At 41.5% G+C, this 19,212-nt stretch overlaps 1 protein-coding gene across 4 annotated transcripts; it reads right to left on the bottom strand.

Moving 5' to 3' along the window:
* Positions 1 to 2,008: 2,008 nt before the first annotated feature.
* LOC110306777 (zinc finger protein 675-like) lies at positions 2,009 to 15,062 on the bottom strand. 4 transcript variants are annotated; one of them, XM_029484773.1, is made up of 4 exons: positions 14,569 to 14,781; positions 7,744 to 7,870; positions 5,377 to 5,500; positions 2,009 to 3,716 (listed from the first exon to the last, which is right to left on the bottom strand). In XM_029484773.1, exons 3-4 carry the CDS (start codon positions 5,390 to 5,392, stop codon positions 2,062 to 2,064), a joined length of 1,671 nt encoding a protein of 556 aa, XP_029340633.1. In that variant the 5' UTR covers positions 5,393 to 5,500; positions 7,744 to 7,870; positions 14,569 to 14,781; the 3' UTR covers positions 2,009 to 2,061. The 4 variants fall into 4 exon arrangements, with proteins under 4 accessions (XP_029340633.1, XP_021034533.1, XP_021034534.1 ...); XM_021178874.2 differs by lacking the exons at positions 5,377 to 5,500; positions 14,569 to 14,781 and adding an exon at positions 14,926 to 15,062; XM_021178875.2 differs by lacking the exons at positions 5,377 to 5,500; positions 14,569 to 14,781 and adding an exon at positions 14,926 to 15,062 and having other exon boundaries at positions 7,775 to 7,870.
* Between the last annotated feature and the right edge of the window lie 4,150 nt (positions 15,063 to 19,212).

Genomic DNA, 19,212 nt, shown 5'->3' with positions numbered 1-19,212 from the left:
TCGAAGCTGGCTCAACACTCAGGAAGCAGGGGGCGGGGTAGGCCAAAAGTGCTCTAAGCCAGAAAACTTCAAAACCTGGACGACTCCTGCTACTTATTCCCAAACTAGAGTCCCTTCTCATGTTACATCCAACCTCTTTGGCCAACCATATTCTACAAACTCTTCACCCAGGGTAAGCCTTGCTCACTCTGTCTAAATTCCTCTCCATGCACCCCAACTTCTGTCTATCCAGACTAGGTCTCACATCCAGTGCCCCAACATAGACTAAGCACCACTTGGGACACCACAAATCTTGAGTTTCAGGTCAAGATCCTTTTAGTCTTAACATATAAACACATTAACTTCCACATCCAACCACTTCACCTAGACAGATTCTGCATACCACTCATTAGGGTTTAGATGACTGATCCTCCCCTCCCTAGATGGAAAAACAAACAACTCTGATGCCCGCTGCATTGCTGTGCAAAAAGGTCAGTTGAAGCTTCAAGCAGGTGGCTTTTTACACTTCAGAACAAGCTCTCCCTTTCACCTATGCAAATCTACCTGGGCTAATGTAGTCAAATCACAGGTGCTTATGCAGCCCTGGGATCCTTCCCGTGTGAACCCTGTGGAGCACATGTGCCCTCCTGGTTCGGTAGTGAATCTTGCACGTGGGACCAACACAGAACAGTCATATGCCTATCTGGCAGTGGACTGAGCCTGGGTTCCACCAGGCTGACTTCAGATGGTAGCAACAGAAACTTTTATATTGTGCTGCTGCCTTGGTACCACCCTTCAGTCTGTTCAAGAAACACCAAGACCTCTGGATTGCTCATTCTTGGCATGTGGTATTTACTTTGCCTAACAGGGACTGGGTGTTCAGCAAGGGGTGGCTGTATTGGAAGCTTGTCACAATTAGAGGCTGGCACTGCATGAGAACCTCAAGGGTATTTTTCCTCCCTCCTATTCTGGGCAGGTGGCAGTCTCAGTTCACAAATATTCTGAAACCTCTCAGCCTGCCACATCATGCCAATTTAGGAAAAATCACTTAAAGACCACTTAGGACCACCTAGGAGTGAATGATTAATAGACTCCCTTCATTGCCCACGAATTCATTAGTAATATTTGTCATCTAGCACGCTCTCTTGGATAAGAAAAATACACTGTCCAGTCTTCAGAAAAACTCTTCACAAGCACTTATTATGAGTCTTGTTCTTCTGATATATGTAAGGATGGTGCTTTCTCATTTCCCTGGGTGAGCACATTTAGAAACCTTTAATATGTGATACAATCATAGGTTTTGAGAATGAGTTATTGGTGGTATTCCAGGAGAGCTTTGAGAACCAATTTCTACCAGAATTAATAGTGTAAACTTTAAGCCAAAGATAAAGGTTTTAGTACATTTATACTTGAAGACTTCTATATCAATTATATTAAGAGCCTGTATGTTAACCAAGGTCCTATTACACTTACGCTTGCACAGAACATAAATATTATACTGTTCTTTGAGTTGTGCACTTGGGACAAAATTGAAATTTTTACTATGTTCTCTGATGTTAAATAGCTTTGTGCCTTGAAACAGTTGTGTTTGCAGTGTTTCATTCTAGTATAAACTCAGGTGTTAAGATGTGCAAAATGGTAAAAGTTTTGTCACTTTTTCTACACTTGTAGGGTGTGTCTCTTGTGTGATCTTCTATGTTTATAGTGAAAGCTGAAGAGCTATAAATAACTGTCTGGTTGTGCACATTTGCCAGTTTTTGTCTCATGCGTGAATTCAAAGTTTAGTGAGAGATGGCCAACAATTAATTTTTTTCCACATTTAAAAAATCATTTGTGTTTCTAAAGTGAATTCTGTGGTGTCTGGTAAAAGATTTTAAACCTTAAGAATTTGGCATTTTTCAGATTTGTAGGGTTTCTCCCAAGGAACAATTAGTTCTCAGATAGTGACCTGTAAATAACAGTCCGACTTTGTTACATTCACTACCTCTGTAGGACTCGTCCCAGTTTGAATTATAGGACATTACACAAGTTTCTGACTATGGATGAAAGATTTACTAGATTCTTTACATTTGTTAGTTTTTTTCATGTATGAATTCTCTCATGCTTTCTAAGGTTTGAACATTGACTAAAGGATTTCCCACATTCATTACATTTGTATGGTTTCTCTCCTGTATGGATTCTCTGGTGTTGAATAAGATTTGTGCAGTGGATAAAAGCTTTGTCACAGTCTTTACATTTGTAAGGTTTCTCTCCTGTGTGAATTCTCTTGTGTTTAGTAAAAGACGAGCGGCAGTTAAAGGCTCTGCCACATACTTCACATTTGTAGGGTTTCTCTCCAGTGTGAATTCTTTGATGTTTTCTAAGGCTTGAACATTGGGTAAAGGCCTTTCCACACTCTTCACATTTGTAAGGTTTCTCTCCAGTATGAATTCTCTGGTGTTGACTAAGGGTTGAGTTTTGGGTAAAAGATTTGCCACATTCTGCACATCTGTAGGGCTTCTCTCCAGTGTGAATTACTTGGTGTTTCTGAAGGCTTGAACACTGAGTAAAGGACTTGCCACACTGTTTACACTTGTAGGGTTTCTCTCCTGTATGAATCCTCTGGTGTTGACCAAGAATTGAGTAGTGGTTAAAGCTTCTGCCACATTCTTCACACCTGTAGGGTTTCTCTCCAGTGTGGATTCTCTGATGTTTTTTAAGGCTTGCACACTGGGTAAAGGATTTTCCACATAATTTACATTTGTAGGGTTTCTCTCCTGTGTGAATTATGCTGTGTTTTCTGTAACTTGAGCAATATTTAAAGGCTTTGCCACATTCATTACATTTGTAGGTTTTCTTGGAATGCTGAATTTTACGCCTAGTAACATTTAAAGTTTTATTAAACATCGTGTCACAATCTATACTCTTGTAATGCTTACTCTTGTAATGCTTATCTTGAATATAGTTACCCTGATGGATAGTAAGCTTTGAACATTGAGTAAAGAAATTATCACAATTGAAAAGCTTCTTTGGAAGAGTGCATTGATGGTTGTTGGGACTCAAGCAATGGTCAAAGTCATTATGTACTTTGTCACACTGACCAGATTTCTCTAAGATAACCACATCATCGCAACTATTTAGTAAAGATCCACTGCTAAAACCTTTGCTAATTTCCTTATACATGTAAGGGGTTTCCCAAACTTCTGTATCTACATTTTGGCTATGCAATAATGGATCAGTAGCAGGCAATCCACAATCATTAGTATTGTGCTTTTGGCCACAGGAGACTGGTATTTGCTGACTGAAGAGTATGGCTCTTCCAGGATAGGAAGACTCGGCTTGATCACTTTTAGAGATCAGTCCTCTGTTTCTTAATTCTTTGTCTATGAAATTGCTTGAGTGAAAAATTAATCTATCTATCAGATCTTCCCAACTTTCTTTCAAAGTTAAGTCATGTTGAAAAATCTCCTGTGGATATTTACAGTTATAGACACATGGCTCATCAAAAGTATCTGGCCTTGCATGAGTTTTTTTCAGAGCTGTTTTCTGTTCTTGATCTCTGTTGTCTTTGGTATTGCTTGTGATCAGACATTGCTTATGTCTACCATGGCAGGCTGCTGCTTTATTCTCATCTCCATTTGCACAGTCCTCCCTTAAGTATAAATGCTGAAGGCTATAACTTCCATTGGTCACTTCTGTGAAGGAATATTTTAGGATCTGCTCTGGTGAAAAGTTCTGGGTACAATGATGAGAAAGAGCTGAAATAAATAAAAACAAACTAATTAATTTAACAGATACTAGTTATTACAGTTTGTAAATACATGTGAAGTTATACCAGGATGGAACATCTGGAGTTCCATATCTGAAACATCTGGAGAAATCACAGTAGCAAAGGTTGAAAGTTTACTAAAAAAACAAACAGACAAACAAAACAAAAACACAACAAAAAAAACCCCAAACCAAACTGAAACAAACAAACAAAAATGATAAAAAAAAAAAAAAAACCTAAAACAACAAAACACCTTAAAATTAAACTTGTACACCCTCCCATAACCAGGTAAGGAATCACGGCACCCCAAGTAAGCACAAGGCCAAGCAGTCTCACTGTAGGAGGAAGTGAAGTTTGTTACTTTTGTCAAGCACAGCTCTTCTTTTCCCCATATAACATAGCTAATTAGGAAAAATCAAATCTCCATCACCATAAGGAAAAAAAAAAAAGAGACAGAGGACTTTTTTTTTTTTTTTTTTTTGTTTTTTTTAGAGCCTGTATAAAACCTGGCTATTTACAATGGCAGAGAGTAGGAGATACCAGGTATATTTTACGTAACAGTTTTGTAAAACTGAGACCAAAAGCAAGTACTATTCTGTTATCCCAAACTGTCACCCATCCTGTAGAGAAAAAAATAACTTTCTGAATATAAAACAAATTACTATTGTTTGTTGTTGATTTCACTGAAAAATAAACTCAATCTACTTATATACAGCATGCTATTTTTAAGTATATATTTATACTGGGATGGCTAAATCTACTTAACACATTATCATTTCAAAAAATAATAATATTGTACTTGAACACTAACCATCAATTTCTCTAGTATTTCCCAAGAAATACATATTAAATACACCTGTGATCTATAAAATTCTGAATGCTTGTTTTTTTTTTTCCAATTAAGTCTAGATCTTTAAAAAAACAGCTATTGTCTAGTAGCCTTATGCTTATTTCAGTAATATTCATCTTTGACCACCACTACTTCAACAATACCCCAAGGTGACAGTCACTGCTCATGTACCAATCTGCACTCACTTTTCACTTCTGAGATTAACTTTTCAGATTGCACATTAGGATGCTCATTTCTCGTGTCTGCCTGATTTCATTTTAAGTCCTGCACTTTTACCCATGCTGCATAAAATTAAGTGATTTTGCTTGTCTTTTTTATATTACTGAATATTAATTCACTGTGCACATGGACGACACAACCTTTTAAAAATGCTTTTTATTATTTTCAGAAGAGTGTGTGTGTGTGTGTGTGTGTGTGTGTGTGTGTGTGTATTAGTGTAGATGCCTGTGAATACCAGAGGCATCACATCCCACTGGAATAGAGTGACAGGCAGTTGTGAGTTGCTCAGTGTGGGTACTGGGAACTCACAATGGTCCTCACCAAGAGCGGTTTATACACTAAGCTCTCATTTAAGACCCCGAATCATTTATGCATTTGTACTGACATTAACTTTTATTTTGGCTACTTCAAATCATGTCGCACTAAACACTCCTTATCGACAGAGTGACCTACTATTGCTGGGACAAATGCACGTTCAGTTTTTAAGGTGCTTCCATGTATCCCCCATGCTTATTATAATCTGCTGCTGATACTTTTTTAAAGGACAAATTTCAATGGATAATAAATAGAAGTGACTGACTCAGAGGGAAGAACATGAAGACGATGCATTAGACTCTATGATCCACAAGTCACAAAGGTAATCTGGAGAGTGGTAAAAGTGATGTGGCTTCTCTATGACACTCCAACATGACCTCAGCGGAGCTCTTAAAAAAAGCATTGCAAACCAGACATAAGATGGAGGACACAGTGAACGTGCTGAAGGAGCAAAGTCTAAAATACACTGCACCCAGACAGCCCACTCTTCAGAGTCAAGGAAAAATACAGACATATACACTGTCAATGACCACCACCACTAGACTTCCCTACTACTACGGGCAACCCAAATAATAAAGCTGTAAAGCTCCGTGGAATCAAACACAGAGAAATTGAATTCCATGGACTTAGGAGGATACACAACACACTTTTAATTTCTGAATAAAACTGAAAAGACAAAAGTGAAAGCTTAATTACAAACCTGTTAATACACACTCCAAACAAAACAGCTGTGTTACCAATAATATCACAGGAAAGAGAAATGTATAAGTATAAAGAAAATTTGTAGAGACTAGAGATTACTTTGTCATTAGTGTATACAAAAAGGGGGGGGGTAAATTAAGCGGTATCATAGGTGACTCTTTTAAATGTAAGGATTCAGGTATGCTAAAAATCATGAAGGGGTCAAAGAGAGCTGATATATGGCCATAATTATGGTATAAAAAATACACTTTCAGAAAAAAGAGATGTGAAAATAAGTTAGAAATTCTAATGAAAGAAAATAACACACTGACATTTTTTTAAAAAAATCTTTTCTTTATCAACTAGACAGAAACTAGAGACTTCTGAGAAGAGGGTACCTCAATTAAGAAAACAGCTCCGTTAAGACTGGCTTGTGACTAAGCACAGGGACCGATGTGGGTGAGCCCAGCCCATTGCTGGTGGTCCTGGAGTGTATATGAAAGCAGGCTGAGCAGGCAGCAAGGAGCAAGCCAGGAAGCTGCACCACTGTACGGGTCTTTCCTGTCTTCTCATCCCTGCCCTGTTGAGCTCTTGCTCTGACTTCCCTCAGTGACACACTGTAATGTAGAACTGTATGGTGAAACCCTTCTCTCCCCAAGCTGCTTTTGGTAACGGTGTTTTATCAAAGCCATAGAAACTATAACAAAGACAAACACAAATGGCCATTTTTCTAGCAGAGTATAATTATAATAAATACATTACAATACACTTCCCACTTCTCAAATATATGCTATAAGCACTGAGAATGGAGGTAAGATATTGAATGTACCAGGATAATATTGACTTTTACATCCCTAGTTTTCATATTGTAAAACAAAACTAGATAAGAGTACTAATCAGGAAGCAAACCCTGAAAAATACTATAAACAGATTTATAGACACAAACAAACATCAACCTGGATATCCTGGTAGGACACAAAACAGGTCCTGGCAGATAGGAAAGCACTGATGTTCATTTCTGACTATAATGAAGTAATGGACATCAACCCAGGAAGAGAAAAACTGAGACGGTACCAGAGAGTGCCACAATAAATACTCGGTGATGTCCAAACGAAGACATATTTTTCTTTAAGGTTTACTGCAGCATTATTCCTAACAGCACAGTAAGCACCCTCCCCACCCCACCTCTGCCAACCCCAGATAAAGACAATTTGGAATACGCATGCAGTGTGGAATTACACAACCTTGTAGAGTGCTCCTTGACAGATGCCCTCCTCACCTGTGTGCTCTGCTTCATTCCGTCCTCCCCACCCAACTGGGAACACTGCCACTGCTTCATTCGGTCCTACCTATCTACCTACCCACCCACCTGGGAACACTGTCTTTGGTCACTTTACGTCCCAAGGCTCTTTTGTGTGTTTCTAGAGAGGTAACCAGGTGTGACTTGGAGACTATAAGACTTGGTTATCAAAAAAAAGAACAAGACCTGTATTATGATTGCACCAGTATCAACTGAGGTACGTGTCTCATTACTGTGCTCAACAGAAGAGATTCAGAAGAACAACAATGGTACAAATATGATTTCTCAAAAGACATGTAAGACAAGATTTTCAATTCCCAAATGCTGACCTCCACTTCTAACTACAGTCAAATCAAAGCTGAGGGGGAGAAAGTAGGCTTTAATATGTAGATCAGAATGTTATGTGGCATAGATTTGTTGCAATTACCACTAAGCTAAAGGCAGGATGTATAGTCAGTCCAGAAAGAGGAAAAGGACAAAGATGAGAAGAAACGGGAGCATCTTTTATGTGTGCCAAAGATCCCACAACTGTTCTTTAAAGCTCAAGCTTGTACTGCTTATGAAAAGCACAGGCTACAGCAGACATTTTTAAAAGGAAAGGCATGAAATGGTGGCAGTGTGTTGGGAGCTCTGCAGGGATGCTGTCCTCACCCACAGAGACCAGGTTTCTGTAGTTCTCTACCATCACATCCCTATACAGCCTCTGCTGAGGAGGGTCCAGGCATTCCCACTCATCCGGAGAGAAGTCAACGGCCACGTCGCGGAAGGTCAACTGCTCCTGAAAGAGAAACGAACACAAATACCACACTGTCAGAGTTCTGTGTTATCCAAGATGATCAGAGTTCTGTTATGCAGGATGATCTGAGTTCTGCGTCAGCCAAGAGGAAGTGAGAGTTAGATGGTGATGATTCAGGAAACTGAATTGTTCAGCAAGGGCCTTTTTATATTTACACCGCCAAACCAGTGTAAATATTACAATTGTATGACATTAAGTAGCAGAGCATTACTATCAGAGCATGCACGGTATAAACTAACAGACAACACCATCTGCTGTGTAACAGAGGAAATGAGACTAGAAAGCCACAGTGAAATAGACGGATTCTGATTCTTATTCAGGTGTTCTGGACTGGAGTCGGAGTTCCTGAGGACATAGCTCAGTAGTAAAGCTGACGTCAGTGTCCAAGACTGCTCATTAGCAGCTGTGAGGTGCAATTTGATTTTTAAAGAGATCATGCATTTTATTATAACAGGAAGTATAGCTAGAATAATTTTTTTTCATGGGAATGGTTTTATGTGTTTTTTTCCCCCTACATTATTTTGTCAAAAGATGGCAAATGGTCAAACCTAGGTTCTAACCAAATGCACTTGGTCCAGGATTAAGATGGAAACGTAAAGTTAAAAAAACTAAAATAAGCTTCAAGCAGTTTTCCCATGTTGTTGGGAATGGAAATATATTAAAAAGGCAGCAAAAGAAAACTGATCAAATAGTATTTATACTTTATTTCTAAAAATAAAAATAGTAGCTATAAATCCAAAACAATACACAATGGCTGTGTGTATTTCCCAGTGATACATAGTACATAAGGCCCTGGGCTCCTCCTGAGGACAGATTAAAACACACACACACACACACACACTCACGAGCACGCATACACACAAGTTGACCTCCCAGTTAATCCAGATGTGGGGGCACACACTTTTAATTCCAGCAGTTGGCAGGTGGAGGTAGAAGGACATAAATCTAAGGCCACTCATTATGCCATAGAAGCCAATGGTGCAAACTGGAATTATATTCTATTTAAGGAAGACTCTTTTTTTTAAATACTTTTTAAAATATAATACCACTGAGAATGTATTTAAGGGTGTCAAACTACAATCAAAGCTGTAGCTTTTTAGTCATTTACTAACTATTTTGTATTATAAGGTCTAATTTGAACATACTTGGAAATAGATTTGTTTCTTTGGCTAAACGTAAGAGTGGTAAAGAATTGTGTATATGTGATACTGAGCAGGAATAAATATATTGCACCATGTCTATTTCATATTAGAAGAGGAAGTAGCTTAAGATAAAAACAAACAAAACCATACTAACCAGAAGTAAGAAAGGTAGAGAAACAAACGTCTCCAAATTCTGAATATGGGGTTCTACTGCCCCTAACCAGAGACACGGTCTCCTAGGAATCTCTTGTCTTCCATCCCTGACGATCGATTGAGTCACCTTCACGTATTTTAGAAACATTCTGAATTACCACTGATGGAGACTATGGGGACATGAGTGGAGGAACCATGGTTCTGCCTTCCATTTGATACTTTGTAAACTACTCAATACCAACTCTGGAGACAAAAACAAATGGCACACACACACACACAATATTAAAAAGAGAAAGGTAAAAGAGGAGGAGAGGGAAAACAGAAGCCTCTCTGCATGGAACAGCCCAGCAAAGCCAAGGTAACTTAAAGCAATGAATATAATGTATACGATCAGGAGGTGGATTGGTCCACGAGACCTGTTACTTTAGGAAGTGAGGTTTCTGTAGGTCACAATATGATGTGTAAAATAGAGGCTTCCTAGTTTCTTGTCTTGTGTGGCTCCATTTTGAGTGAAAAAAGCAAAATGACTGTGTGGCTCATCTGTGCACTAACCACGAAGCAAAAACTAGTAACTGGTCATACAGGTAAAAAGGCTTTCAACTATCAGTTTAATAAGGTAGACCGTGAACTATAGTGACCTGTGAGCATATTAAAGTTGTATCAGAAAAGTCAGGCCTGGGAACTAATCAACAATGTAACACACACTCACCTGGAATCTATCGTAAGGACACCTGAGCACCCAGTGTATGTGTCAAGGAATCATGGAATAATCCCAGATTTCCCCTGGGCATCATTTTCTACGGTCTTCCTTGTGAACGATTTTTAGTGAAAGGGAGCAGAGCCCATGGTGGGGCTCTTGTGTTTCCTCAGCACTTCTACTTCTGGGTTCATTGATATCAAGCTGGACAGGCCAGCCTCACGGGGGAAACTGAGGGAACAAGGAAGGCAAAAGGAGCCTCTCACCCTGGAGTCTGCTTGATGTCTACTTAGATAAAAGTCACAAATTAGCCGGGCGTGGTGGCGCACGCCTTTAATCCCAGCACTCGGGAGGCAGAGGCAGGCGGATTTCTGAGTTCGAGGCCAGCCTGGTCTACAGAGTGAGCTCCAGGACAGCCAGGGCTATACGGAGAAACCCTGTCTTGAAAAAAAAAAAAACAAACAAACAAAAAAAAAAAGTCACAAATTACAACCGAACAGAGTCTGCTGTGAAAGCTGCTTTCACAGAGACAAAGTTCCCTTTATACTTGGATAGTTCAAATGAAATACTGAAACACCAATGAACAATGCTTAGGACCTAAATACAGCCAAATCTCCGAATACAGCCTCCGCCCTTTCCCACATGTGATCTGAGAACTTCACAAAAGACTATTAACTGCAGTTTACATTAAAAACACTAGTTATTCATGCATTCCTCACAAGCTATGTTAGCCAGGGCACAACAGGAACTGGCTATGATCTTATTTAAGTTTTTCAGCAACCTTTTGAGGTGCAACTTCAGAATACACTGAAATCTGTTTACTGTAAGGCAACTATTACAGACTGTAAAGAAGTTTCTGTCCACACGTGGGTGTCTCTTCCCCTTTTAGAGAACCTGTTTCTACTGACCTTCATGCTCAAATTTATGTTATAACCTCTTCCTAACAAACTCCAAGTCTGGTACATACTGGCTCATCCTGAAATTTCTCTCTGTGATAAACAATCCCAGCTTTACCAGAGTAGGGGCTTCTTTTACAAGAACCATCATGAAGCTGTTTACACCTGTGTACACCCACAGCTGCTAATATCTTCGCCTATAATGGCCTCTTAAATGTATCAGCTTTTTAACCTCTGACTGCAATAAGGCCTCTTTGAACTCTGTAATCTTTAACCTTTCTGTAACCATTATGATACACACGCACAAACACACACAGTTATAATGATAATGCATATTATAATAAAAGAATCTGTGATTGCTAACGGCAGCTGTCAAGGAATATCTGATTGCCTGGTAGATAGCAGCTAATAAAACTAGCTTACTTTGTAAAAGTACTCAGTTTTGGAAACCTATGTATTCATGTTTCTGACAAACCACTTTCATGACACCAGGGAGAGGGAGCTTAATTTCTAGGGTTTCACTGGAACAAGCAGGAGCTACTTGGGTATCAAGGCCATCCCCACGCACATGGTACATTCTCAAGCGAACATATGTTTTATTAGTGTTTCTTCAGTTCTTCACAGACCTATAAGTCTAGATCAGAACACAGCTCAGATGATGGCTATACTGACAACAGAATCCTTTTTATACATATGGTACATAACACAATACAGTTTGCAAATGCTATTGACAGCTAAGACCCCTATCTCACAAAGACAGATGTAACCAGAAAGGGAGTCCACTAAGCTTATAAATCTACAGAGAAAAACCTACACTCCACTTTAGTCTCATGTCCTCATCCCTTGCTGACAAGTTCTCCAATGCTGCTCTCAGGTAACTGTCAGTTCTTTCTCTGACATCAGCCCCAGGCCACGGAATGAATAGTATACAGAACTGACTGTGACTAGGAAGCTCATGGAAGAATTCAAGATTCCTGAACTGAGAAGCACAAGTTAGTAGGCGAAACAATAAAGTCTCCAAGAGCTGCTGAGCAAGCCCACAGCTCCTGGAGCCCACATGTCTTATGTAAAATCCACATGAGTAGTAAAGGCTAGAAGGGAGGGTATTATGCAGCTTTTCCCTTATGGTATGAAACAATGATCTCTTCCACTATACTACAAGACAGAGATAGCCAGGACTAAGGTAACCCTGATCAATCAGGCATGAGAAGAAAGAGCAAAGAAACACATTAATCATTAGGTCTGTCACAAAGACAATGTGGCTGCTCATATCCCTAAGAGATGGAATGAGATGGGGGCATCCTGAGACTCGATTCTGGGACTCTGCCTACCATATCCTTCTTCATCCCAGTTGCACAAGACATGCAGGAGTGAAAAGATTAATTAAGTGGGATGCCATGATCCAGCCTTTACGTCCTGGACACACTTTGTGGGATGAGACTTCTCAGTGCCACAGCAGCTTTGCAGGTACCCATGTTCCTATACACAAAACCAATGGATTCACTGGTTTCCAAAACCAGGTTCAGTGGAATCCCCGCTTTACTCTGAGCATGGTGCCCTAACTAGACTGATTACACTTTTGTTCATATCTGCCAAGGAGAAGAAATGCAACAAAGTTTGTAGGTTTTGAAAGAAAAAGCTTCGGGGCTTAAGTGAGGAAAGGACACACTCGTCTGTGACTCAGACCCCCGATCTGTGTTAAGTCAGTTCTTGTGGACATCTGAATGCATTTACTTGCCACCACTCTCTCAGCTGGGTCTACCGGGTCACACACCTCACCACCGACTTTGTGAGGTTGTGTCTTTATTGCTTTGAGATGAGGTCTCACATGTAGACCAGACATGCCTTGAGTTCTAAATTTTCCTGTGCCTTACTCATTAATGGGATTCTGGAAGCCTCAGTGTGAGTTCCAAACTCTCCAGGTCCTTTTCTCAAGTTGGCAACATGACTTGACTCCAGGCCTACCTATTCTTCCTAGAAGGAGCCTGTGTGCATAGTGAAGGATGCAAGTTAACACCTTCCATTGGACTGAACGTCGAGGCTCTGGGAGAAGGGGCAACTGAGCGCATGTGACATCTTCTGGCTTAGATGGATGGGCAAGTTTTCTAAGGGCTACATCAGCACCACCTGCTGTTTACTCCAGGAAGAAGTTTTGCAGCACATTCTACCAGTGGCTACCTAACACGATGGATTCTAAGAACTTGGATTGATTCAATACACAGGCAACAGGTGCCAGGCCAGCATTATGAATAAGTATCCCATGAACCACAGAATCAACTGATCAGAGCTCACAGGGGCTCACAAAGACTGAAGTGACCATCAGGGAGCCTATAAAAGTCTGACCTAGGTCCTCTGCATATCTGTTATGATTGTGTAGCTTGCTGTTCTTGTGGAACTCCTAACAGTGGGAGCAGGGTCTGTCTCTGACTCTTCTGGGACCCTTTTCCCCCTACTGGGTTGCCCTGGCCCGGCCCTGGCATGTGCCTAGTCTTACTGTAACTTATTATGCTGTGTTCAGCTGATATTCCTGGGAGGCCTGCTCTTTTCTCAAGGGAGGAGTGGATCTGGGAGAAAGGGAAAGTGGGGGCGGGCTGGGAGGAGGGAGGGAGGGGAACTGCAGATGGCATGTAATATGAGAGGAGAATTTAGAAAAAGAAGTACTCAGTAAACATCGAGTGTGTTTGAAAGGAAACCTGGGCACAGAACTGTTTAAACTACAAATGCAGTGCGGCTGTTTTTGAGAGCACGAAGCAGAATGACCATATAACCTAGCAGACACTAAGGGATTGAAGTCACAGTGTTGAAAAAAATGGCTACTCCACCATGCTGACTTCAATACTGTTCTTGGTCACCAAGACATGCATACAACAAAAGGGCTTCTTAGGTCAGAGTCTACGAGCCTGAGGGTATCCAGCTGCTCCCTCACTGCACCTCGAAGCTCAGGCTGTTGTCTAAGGAGTGGGCACAGAGGTCAACGTGTGCTAGATAATAAGCACACAGCAGTTGTGGACACAAGGTGCCAGGCCCAGGCGCAGGAAATCACTAAAGCTGAGGGTGGGTGTCACGAAAGGGGAAAAACTCAACTGAAAAACATTTTGGGAAGGTATCTGTGGCTTAGAAGACAAAAGGAGGAGAGTACAAAAACCAAATCAAAAGACTTAAACAACCAACCAACCTGGGTGTTGAAAGGGTGAACTGTTAAGAAGCAAAAGACAAATTTCTACAAAATGGTATTCTGAGGATATCTCACCTGTATGACAGCAGATGTGATTAAATGCGCAGACCTGCAAAAGACTGGACCTAACAATACTTCCTTGTCCTCACTCCTCCCTGAGGATTTGTGGGCAGTGAACAGTTGGTAAGTGGTTGAGAGATATTTTCTAGTGTCGTGTTGCCACTAATTATATGCCCGGGCTCCTGTAATTAATCCCTCGGTTAATAACCCTCATGAAGTTCCTTGGTTCACCAAACGATAGACTTTTGTCTATCCTAGAGCAGCTAGGAAAGTAGGGAGTTATTATGGGAGAGGGACAGGAAAGAAACAATGGAGGATATGTTCAAAATACATATGCATGTGTGAAAATGCCATAATGAAACTCATTAGGATGTATAATTAATATATACTGATACAAAAACTTAAAGAAAGCCAACAATAAAGCGCCATTCATTAAATCTTTAGAAAAGCGATGTCAAAAGCCATCTGATTGAAATACATCACGGTGACCCATCAGTTGATATTGATTGGGAATGGCACACAGAGTTGCAGGGTGGGGAAAGGGTTTCGGATCTGACCTATTTCTGGTACATCCACTAGGCGCAAGGGGGAAACGGGAAAACTCCGGGAGGAGAGCGGGAGCCCCGCTGATGTCCCGCAGGAACCTCCGCCACGGAGACTGGATTTTCTGATGCTCCTTCAGGCCATCTCCCGCAGTCTGCTGGCTGCAGACAGAGAGGCCGCTGCAAGGCAAAGGCCTGGAAGCAAAATCAGTGTTTGCTCTGCTCCTCCCTTCCGGGGCACCCGAGGACGCCAGGTCCGTGCAGCGGCCCGACTCCGCCCTAGGCCGAGCCGACCTGGCCCGCCCGGCGCCCCCTCGGAGCGCAGACTCCCGCCTACCCAACCCTCCGCGCAGCCTCGCGACCATTGCTCACCATCTCCATGGCTTTCCTGCATCTCCAGCACCCGTGATTTCGTAAGGGCCACCGGGGCTTCCAAAAGCTGGAAAACACGCTCACATTTTCCAACACAAAGGTCGCGTACGGGATGTGGACTCGCGATATTGTCAAGGCTCTGTGAATTTGATTGGCGGGTTCTCAGCCAATACTCTTCCAGCAAAGTGACTGCCATCACTCCCGCCCCGCCCTCCTGATCTTGATTGACATCAGATAGCACCAACCCACGGCCGAATGAGGTCCGAAGGGCAAGTTCTAGGATGAATCTGTTTTTGAGGCGGGATTCGACGGATTTAGTTTCCAGGGCGACCTGTGGCTTTTCCTTCTTCGTTAGGTCTTGCGACTCATCACTTGTACTTGTGTAATCATATGATCCACAAGTCAGGGAACATAACGACAATTAATTTTATATTTCCTAGACCTTGTTTGGACTCGGATCTCCTTCCTGGGTTTTGAGATAGGAAGCATTCCCAAGTCAGCAGTGTCCAGTACAAATGAGAGGTTCAGTTTAACCTATTCTAGTGTTCATTTTAAGAAATTTAAAGACCGGTGTGTGCTAGAGCACGCTTCATATCCGAGTGCTGAACAGGCATTAACATGTTCAGGGCCAGTGAGGATGTACCCTTCCCTCATAATCAGCTTGAAAGGAGACCCTTCTTTCCCTGGTAGCACTAATTTTTTTTTTTAGAAAAGGAAGCATCAAGCGGATGTTACAAATGGCTTGGGATATCAGGATCGTACCTAATATAATGCTAGTAGAAAAGGGAAAAATTCTTGTGTTATGCTTGCTTAAAGATTTTATTTCATATAATACAGTTTCTAATGGGACAGTTATCAAAGGCCCTTCAAGATTAATGACACTTGCTAATATATTAGCGGAGAATTTAGTAATTGATGATCCATTTATAGACTATGGCTAGAAGGATGGTTTAGAAGATAGAAAGGGTTGATATCTTTGGTCCTAAGTTCTCTTGTAATTATAATGGAAATATTAACTGCAGTTGGATGCTGCTTGCTTGCTTGTTTTCTTCCTTCCTTTCTTTTGTCAGTGATCTTTTAATTTTTTAAAAAGATTTGTTCTTATTTTGTTTATTCTTTATTCTTCTATCATATATTTTACATCCCCATGGTAGTCCTCCCCCCAACTTCCCTTCTCCCCCAAATCCATCCAGCCTCCTACCCTCAGGGAAGAGCATACCTCCCAGGGACCAAACACTGCATACAAGCTACAATAAGACTTCACTCACATCAAGGTTGTATGAGGCAATCCAGTAGGAGGGAAAGGGTCCCACAGGTAGGCAACAGTATCAGTGACAACTCCTGTTCTCACTGTTAGGAATCCCACAAGAGACCAAACTACTCAACAATAACTGATATGCAGAAGACCTAGGTCAGACCCCTACGTGCTCTCTGATCTCTGAGAGCCCCGGCGAGCCCCAGTCAGTTGATTCTGTGGGCCATGTTCCTGTGGTATCCCTGATTCCTCTGGTTCCTCCGATCCTTCCTCCTCTTCCTTCATCTCCTCCCAGAGCTCAGCCTAATGTTAGTCTGTGGGACTCTGCATCCATCAGCTGCTGGATGAAGTCTCCAGATGACAATTCCGCTAGGCTCAGGTCCCAGAATACTCCGCAGATAGGACAAACTGTAGGTCTAAGGTTTTGGTGTCCCAATCCCTCTACTTGAGGTCTTGCCTGGTTACAGAAGATGGCGGGTTCAGGGTGTGGCCCCCATCACTAGGTCACTCTCATAGAACCCATGGCGTTTCTGTTGCACTAAGTTTCCACCTCGCCCCTGAAATGCCTCTTCCACAATCCTGTTTATTTCTCCCAATATATTTTCTCCCCATTGTACTTGATTCCTCTGTCCCCAAGCCCACCTGCCCCAGTCCATACATGATATTTATTCTATTTCCCCTGCCCAGGGAGATTCTTACGCCTCCCACCCCCATTACTTAGCCTCTCTGGTCTGTGGACCATAGCATGATGGTCTTTTATACAGCTAATGTCCACTTATAAGTGCGTACATACAATGTTTGTCGTTCTGAGTCTGGGTTACCTCACTCAGGATGGCCTTTTCTAGTTTCATTCTGCATTATTTCTTGTATAAAGGAGCTTAAACAAACAAACAAAAAAATCCTCATTGAAACAACAACCAACAAACAAATGTCCAAAGCGTGTTAATATAACTTAATATTTTACCTATTAGAACAGACTGCCTATACTATGATAGTTAATGAATGCTACATAAGTTTTTTTTATATTTTTATTAGGTATTTTCCTCATTTACATTTCCAATGCTATCCCAAAAGTCCCCCATACCCTCCCTCCAACCCCCCTACCCACCCACTCCCACTTTTTGGCCCTGGTGTTCCCCAAACACCCATGAAAGGAGTTACAGAGACAAAGTTTGGAGCTGAGACGAAAGGGTGGACCATCTAAAGACTGCCACATCCGGGGATCCATCCCATAATCAGCTTCCAAACGCTGACACCATTGCATACACTAGCAAGATTTTGCTGAAAGGACCCAGATATAGCTGTCTCTTGTGAGACTATGCTGGGGCCTAGCAAACACAGAAGTGGATGCTCACAGTCAGCTATTGAATGGATCACAGGGCCCTCAATGGAGGAGCTAGAGAAAGTACCCAAGGAGCTAAAGGGATCTGCAACAGTTTTTTTTTTTTTTAAATTAATATAAATCTAAAAAGATTGATAAAGTAAAGGAAAAAGAGGAGGGAATTATAAGAAGCAAATGTTTCATTTTCAGTATGAGGTACATTTAGATCACACAGAGTCACAGATAAGAAGAGACACTAAGGCTCTGTGTCCTGTATCAAGTAGCTGGCCCTGCTTAGCTAGTAGGTATCCTCAGTTCTCCACTGGCCTGAAAAGTACACTCACAATGCTCACTCTGTAAATGCACTGATTTCCTAAAATAGACTTTAGTGGGGCAAGCAGGCATTTGTTTACATCGACCCAGGGAAAGAAATCCTGGAACATATGAATTCATTAAAAATGTCTTCTATGCCTTTAGAAGGGAATTATTTACCTGTTATACCCACCGTGCTGGATAGTTCTATGTCAACTTGATATGTTATCTAAAAGGAGAGAACCTCAATTAAGAAAACGCCTCTATGAGATCAGGCTGTAGACAAGCTCCTTTTCTTAGTTAGTGACTGAAGGGAAAGCCCAGCCTACTGTGGGTGGTGCCATTTCTGGACCAGTTCCTGGGTTCTATAAGAAAGCAGGTTAAGCAGGCCATGGAGAACAAGCCAGTAAGCAGCACTCCTCCATGGCCTCTGCTGCAGCTCCTGCCTCCAGTTCCTGTCCTGTTTGAGTGCCTGCCCATACTTTTTTTTTTTTTCAAATGATAGACTATGATGTGGAAGTGCAAGCCAAATAATCCGTTTCCTCCCAGATTGCTTTTAGGCCATGGTGTTTTTGTTATAGTAATCCTAACTAAGACACCCATGATTCCCTCCCACCCCCCACTTCCCACAAAGTCCTATTGTTTTTTAATTCCCCCTTTTACTAACGATAGATTTGTTTCTCATATACAATATATCCTGATTATAGTCTCCTCTGCTCATCCCAGTTCCTCTCATCTGGATCAACTCCCTTTCTGTCTCTCCTTAGAACAGAGCTCAGATAACAAAACATAACAAAATAAAATATAAAATGAAACAGAAATCATCACATTGAAGAAGTCAGACAAGGCAAACCAACAGAAGGTAAAGAGCCCCGCGAGAAGACCCACGGATCAGAGACTCATTCGTTCACACACTCAGGGGTCCCATAAAAACACTAAATTGAAATATATATATATATATATATATATATATATATATATATTATACCTAGAGCAGACTCATGTAGGCCCGCCTTGTTTTTCCGATGTTCTCCACCACCTCCCCCCCCGCCCCAGCTCATGTACTTTCTGCCTCTTTTTCAAGGGGTTCCCTGAACTCTGAGGAAAGATTTGACGGAGACATTCCATTAAGAGCTGTAGCTGGGCATGGTGGCGCACACTTTTAATCCCGTGAGGCAGAGGCAGGTGGATTTCTGAGTTTGAGGCCAGCCTGGTCTACAAAGTGAGTTTCTGGACAGCCAGGGCTATACAGAGAAACCCTGTCTCGAAAACAAAAAAACAAACAAACAAAAACAATAACAACAACAACAACAAAAATCTGTGTGTTCCAAGATCTCACATTCTATTTATGATGTCTGGTTGTGAATCTTTGCATGTGTTCCCATCTTCTTCAGGAAGA

Source organism: Mus caroli, chromosome 12, assembly GCF_900094665.2.
Source record: "Mus caroli chromosome 12, CAROLI_EIJ_v1.1, whole genome shotgun sequence".
NCBI classification, from domain to species: domain Eukaryota; kingdom Metazoa; phylum Chordata; class Mammalia; order Rodentia; family Muridae; genus Mus; species Mus caroli.
The sequence above is the reverse complement of the archived record's forward strand: the minus strand, read 5'-3'. Positions and strand labels throughout refer to the sequence as shown.

Coding starts and splice junctions, on each gene's coding strand:
- LOC110306777 (XM_021178874.2), bottom strand. Junction 3,717..7,743: donor CAGAAACCTGGTCTCTGTGG/GTGAGGACAGCA, acceptor TATTTATTTCAG/CTCTTTCTCATCATTGTACC.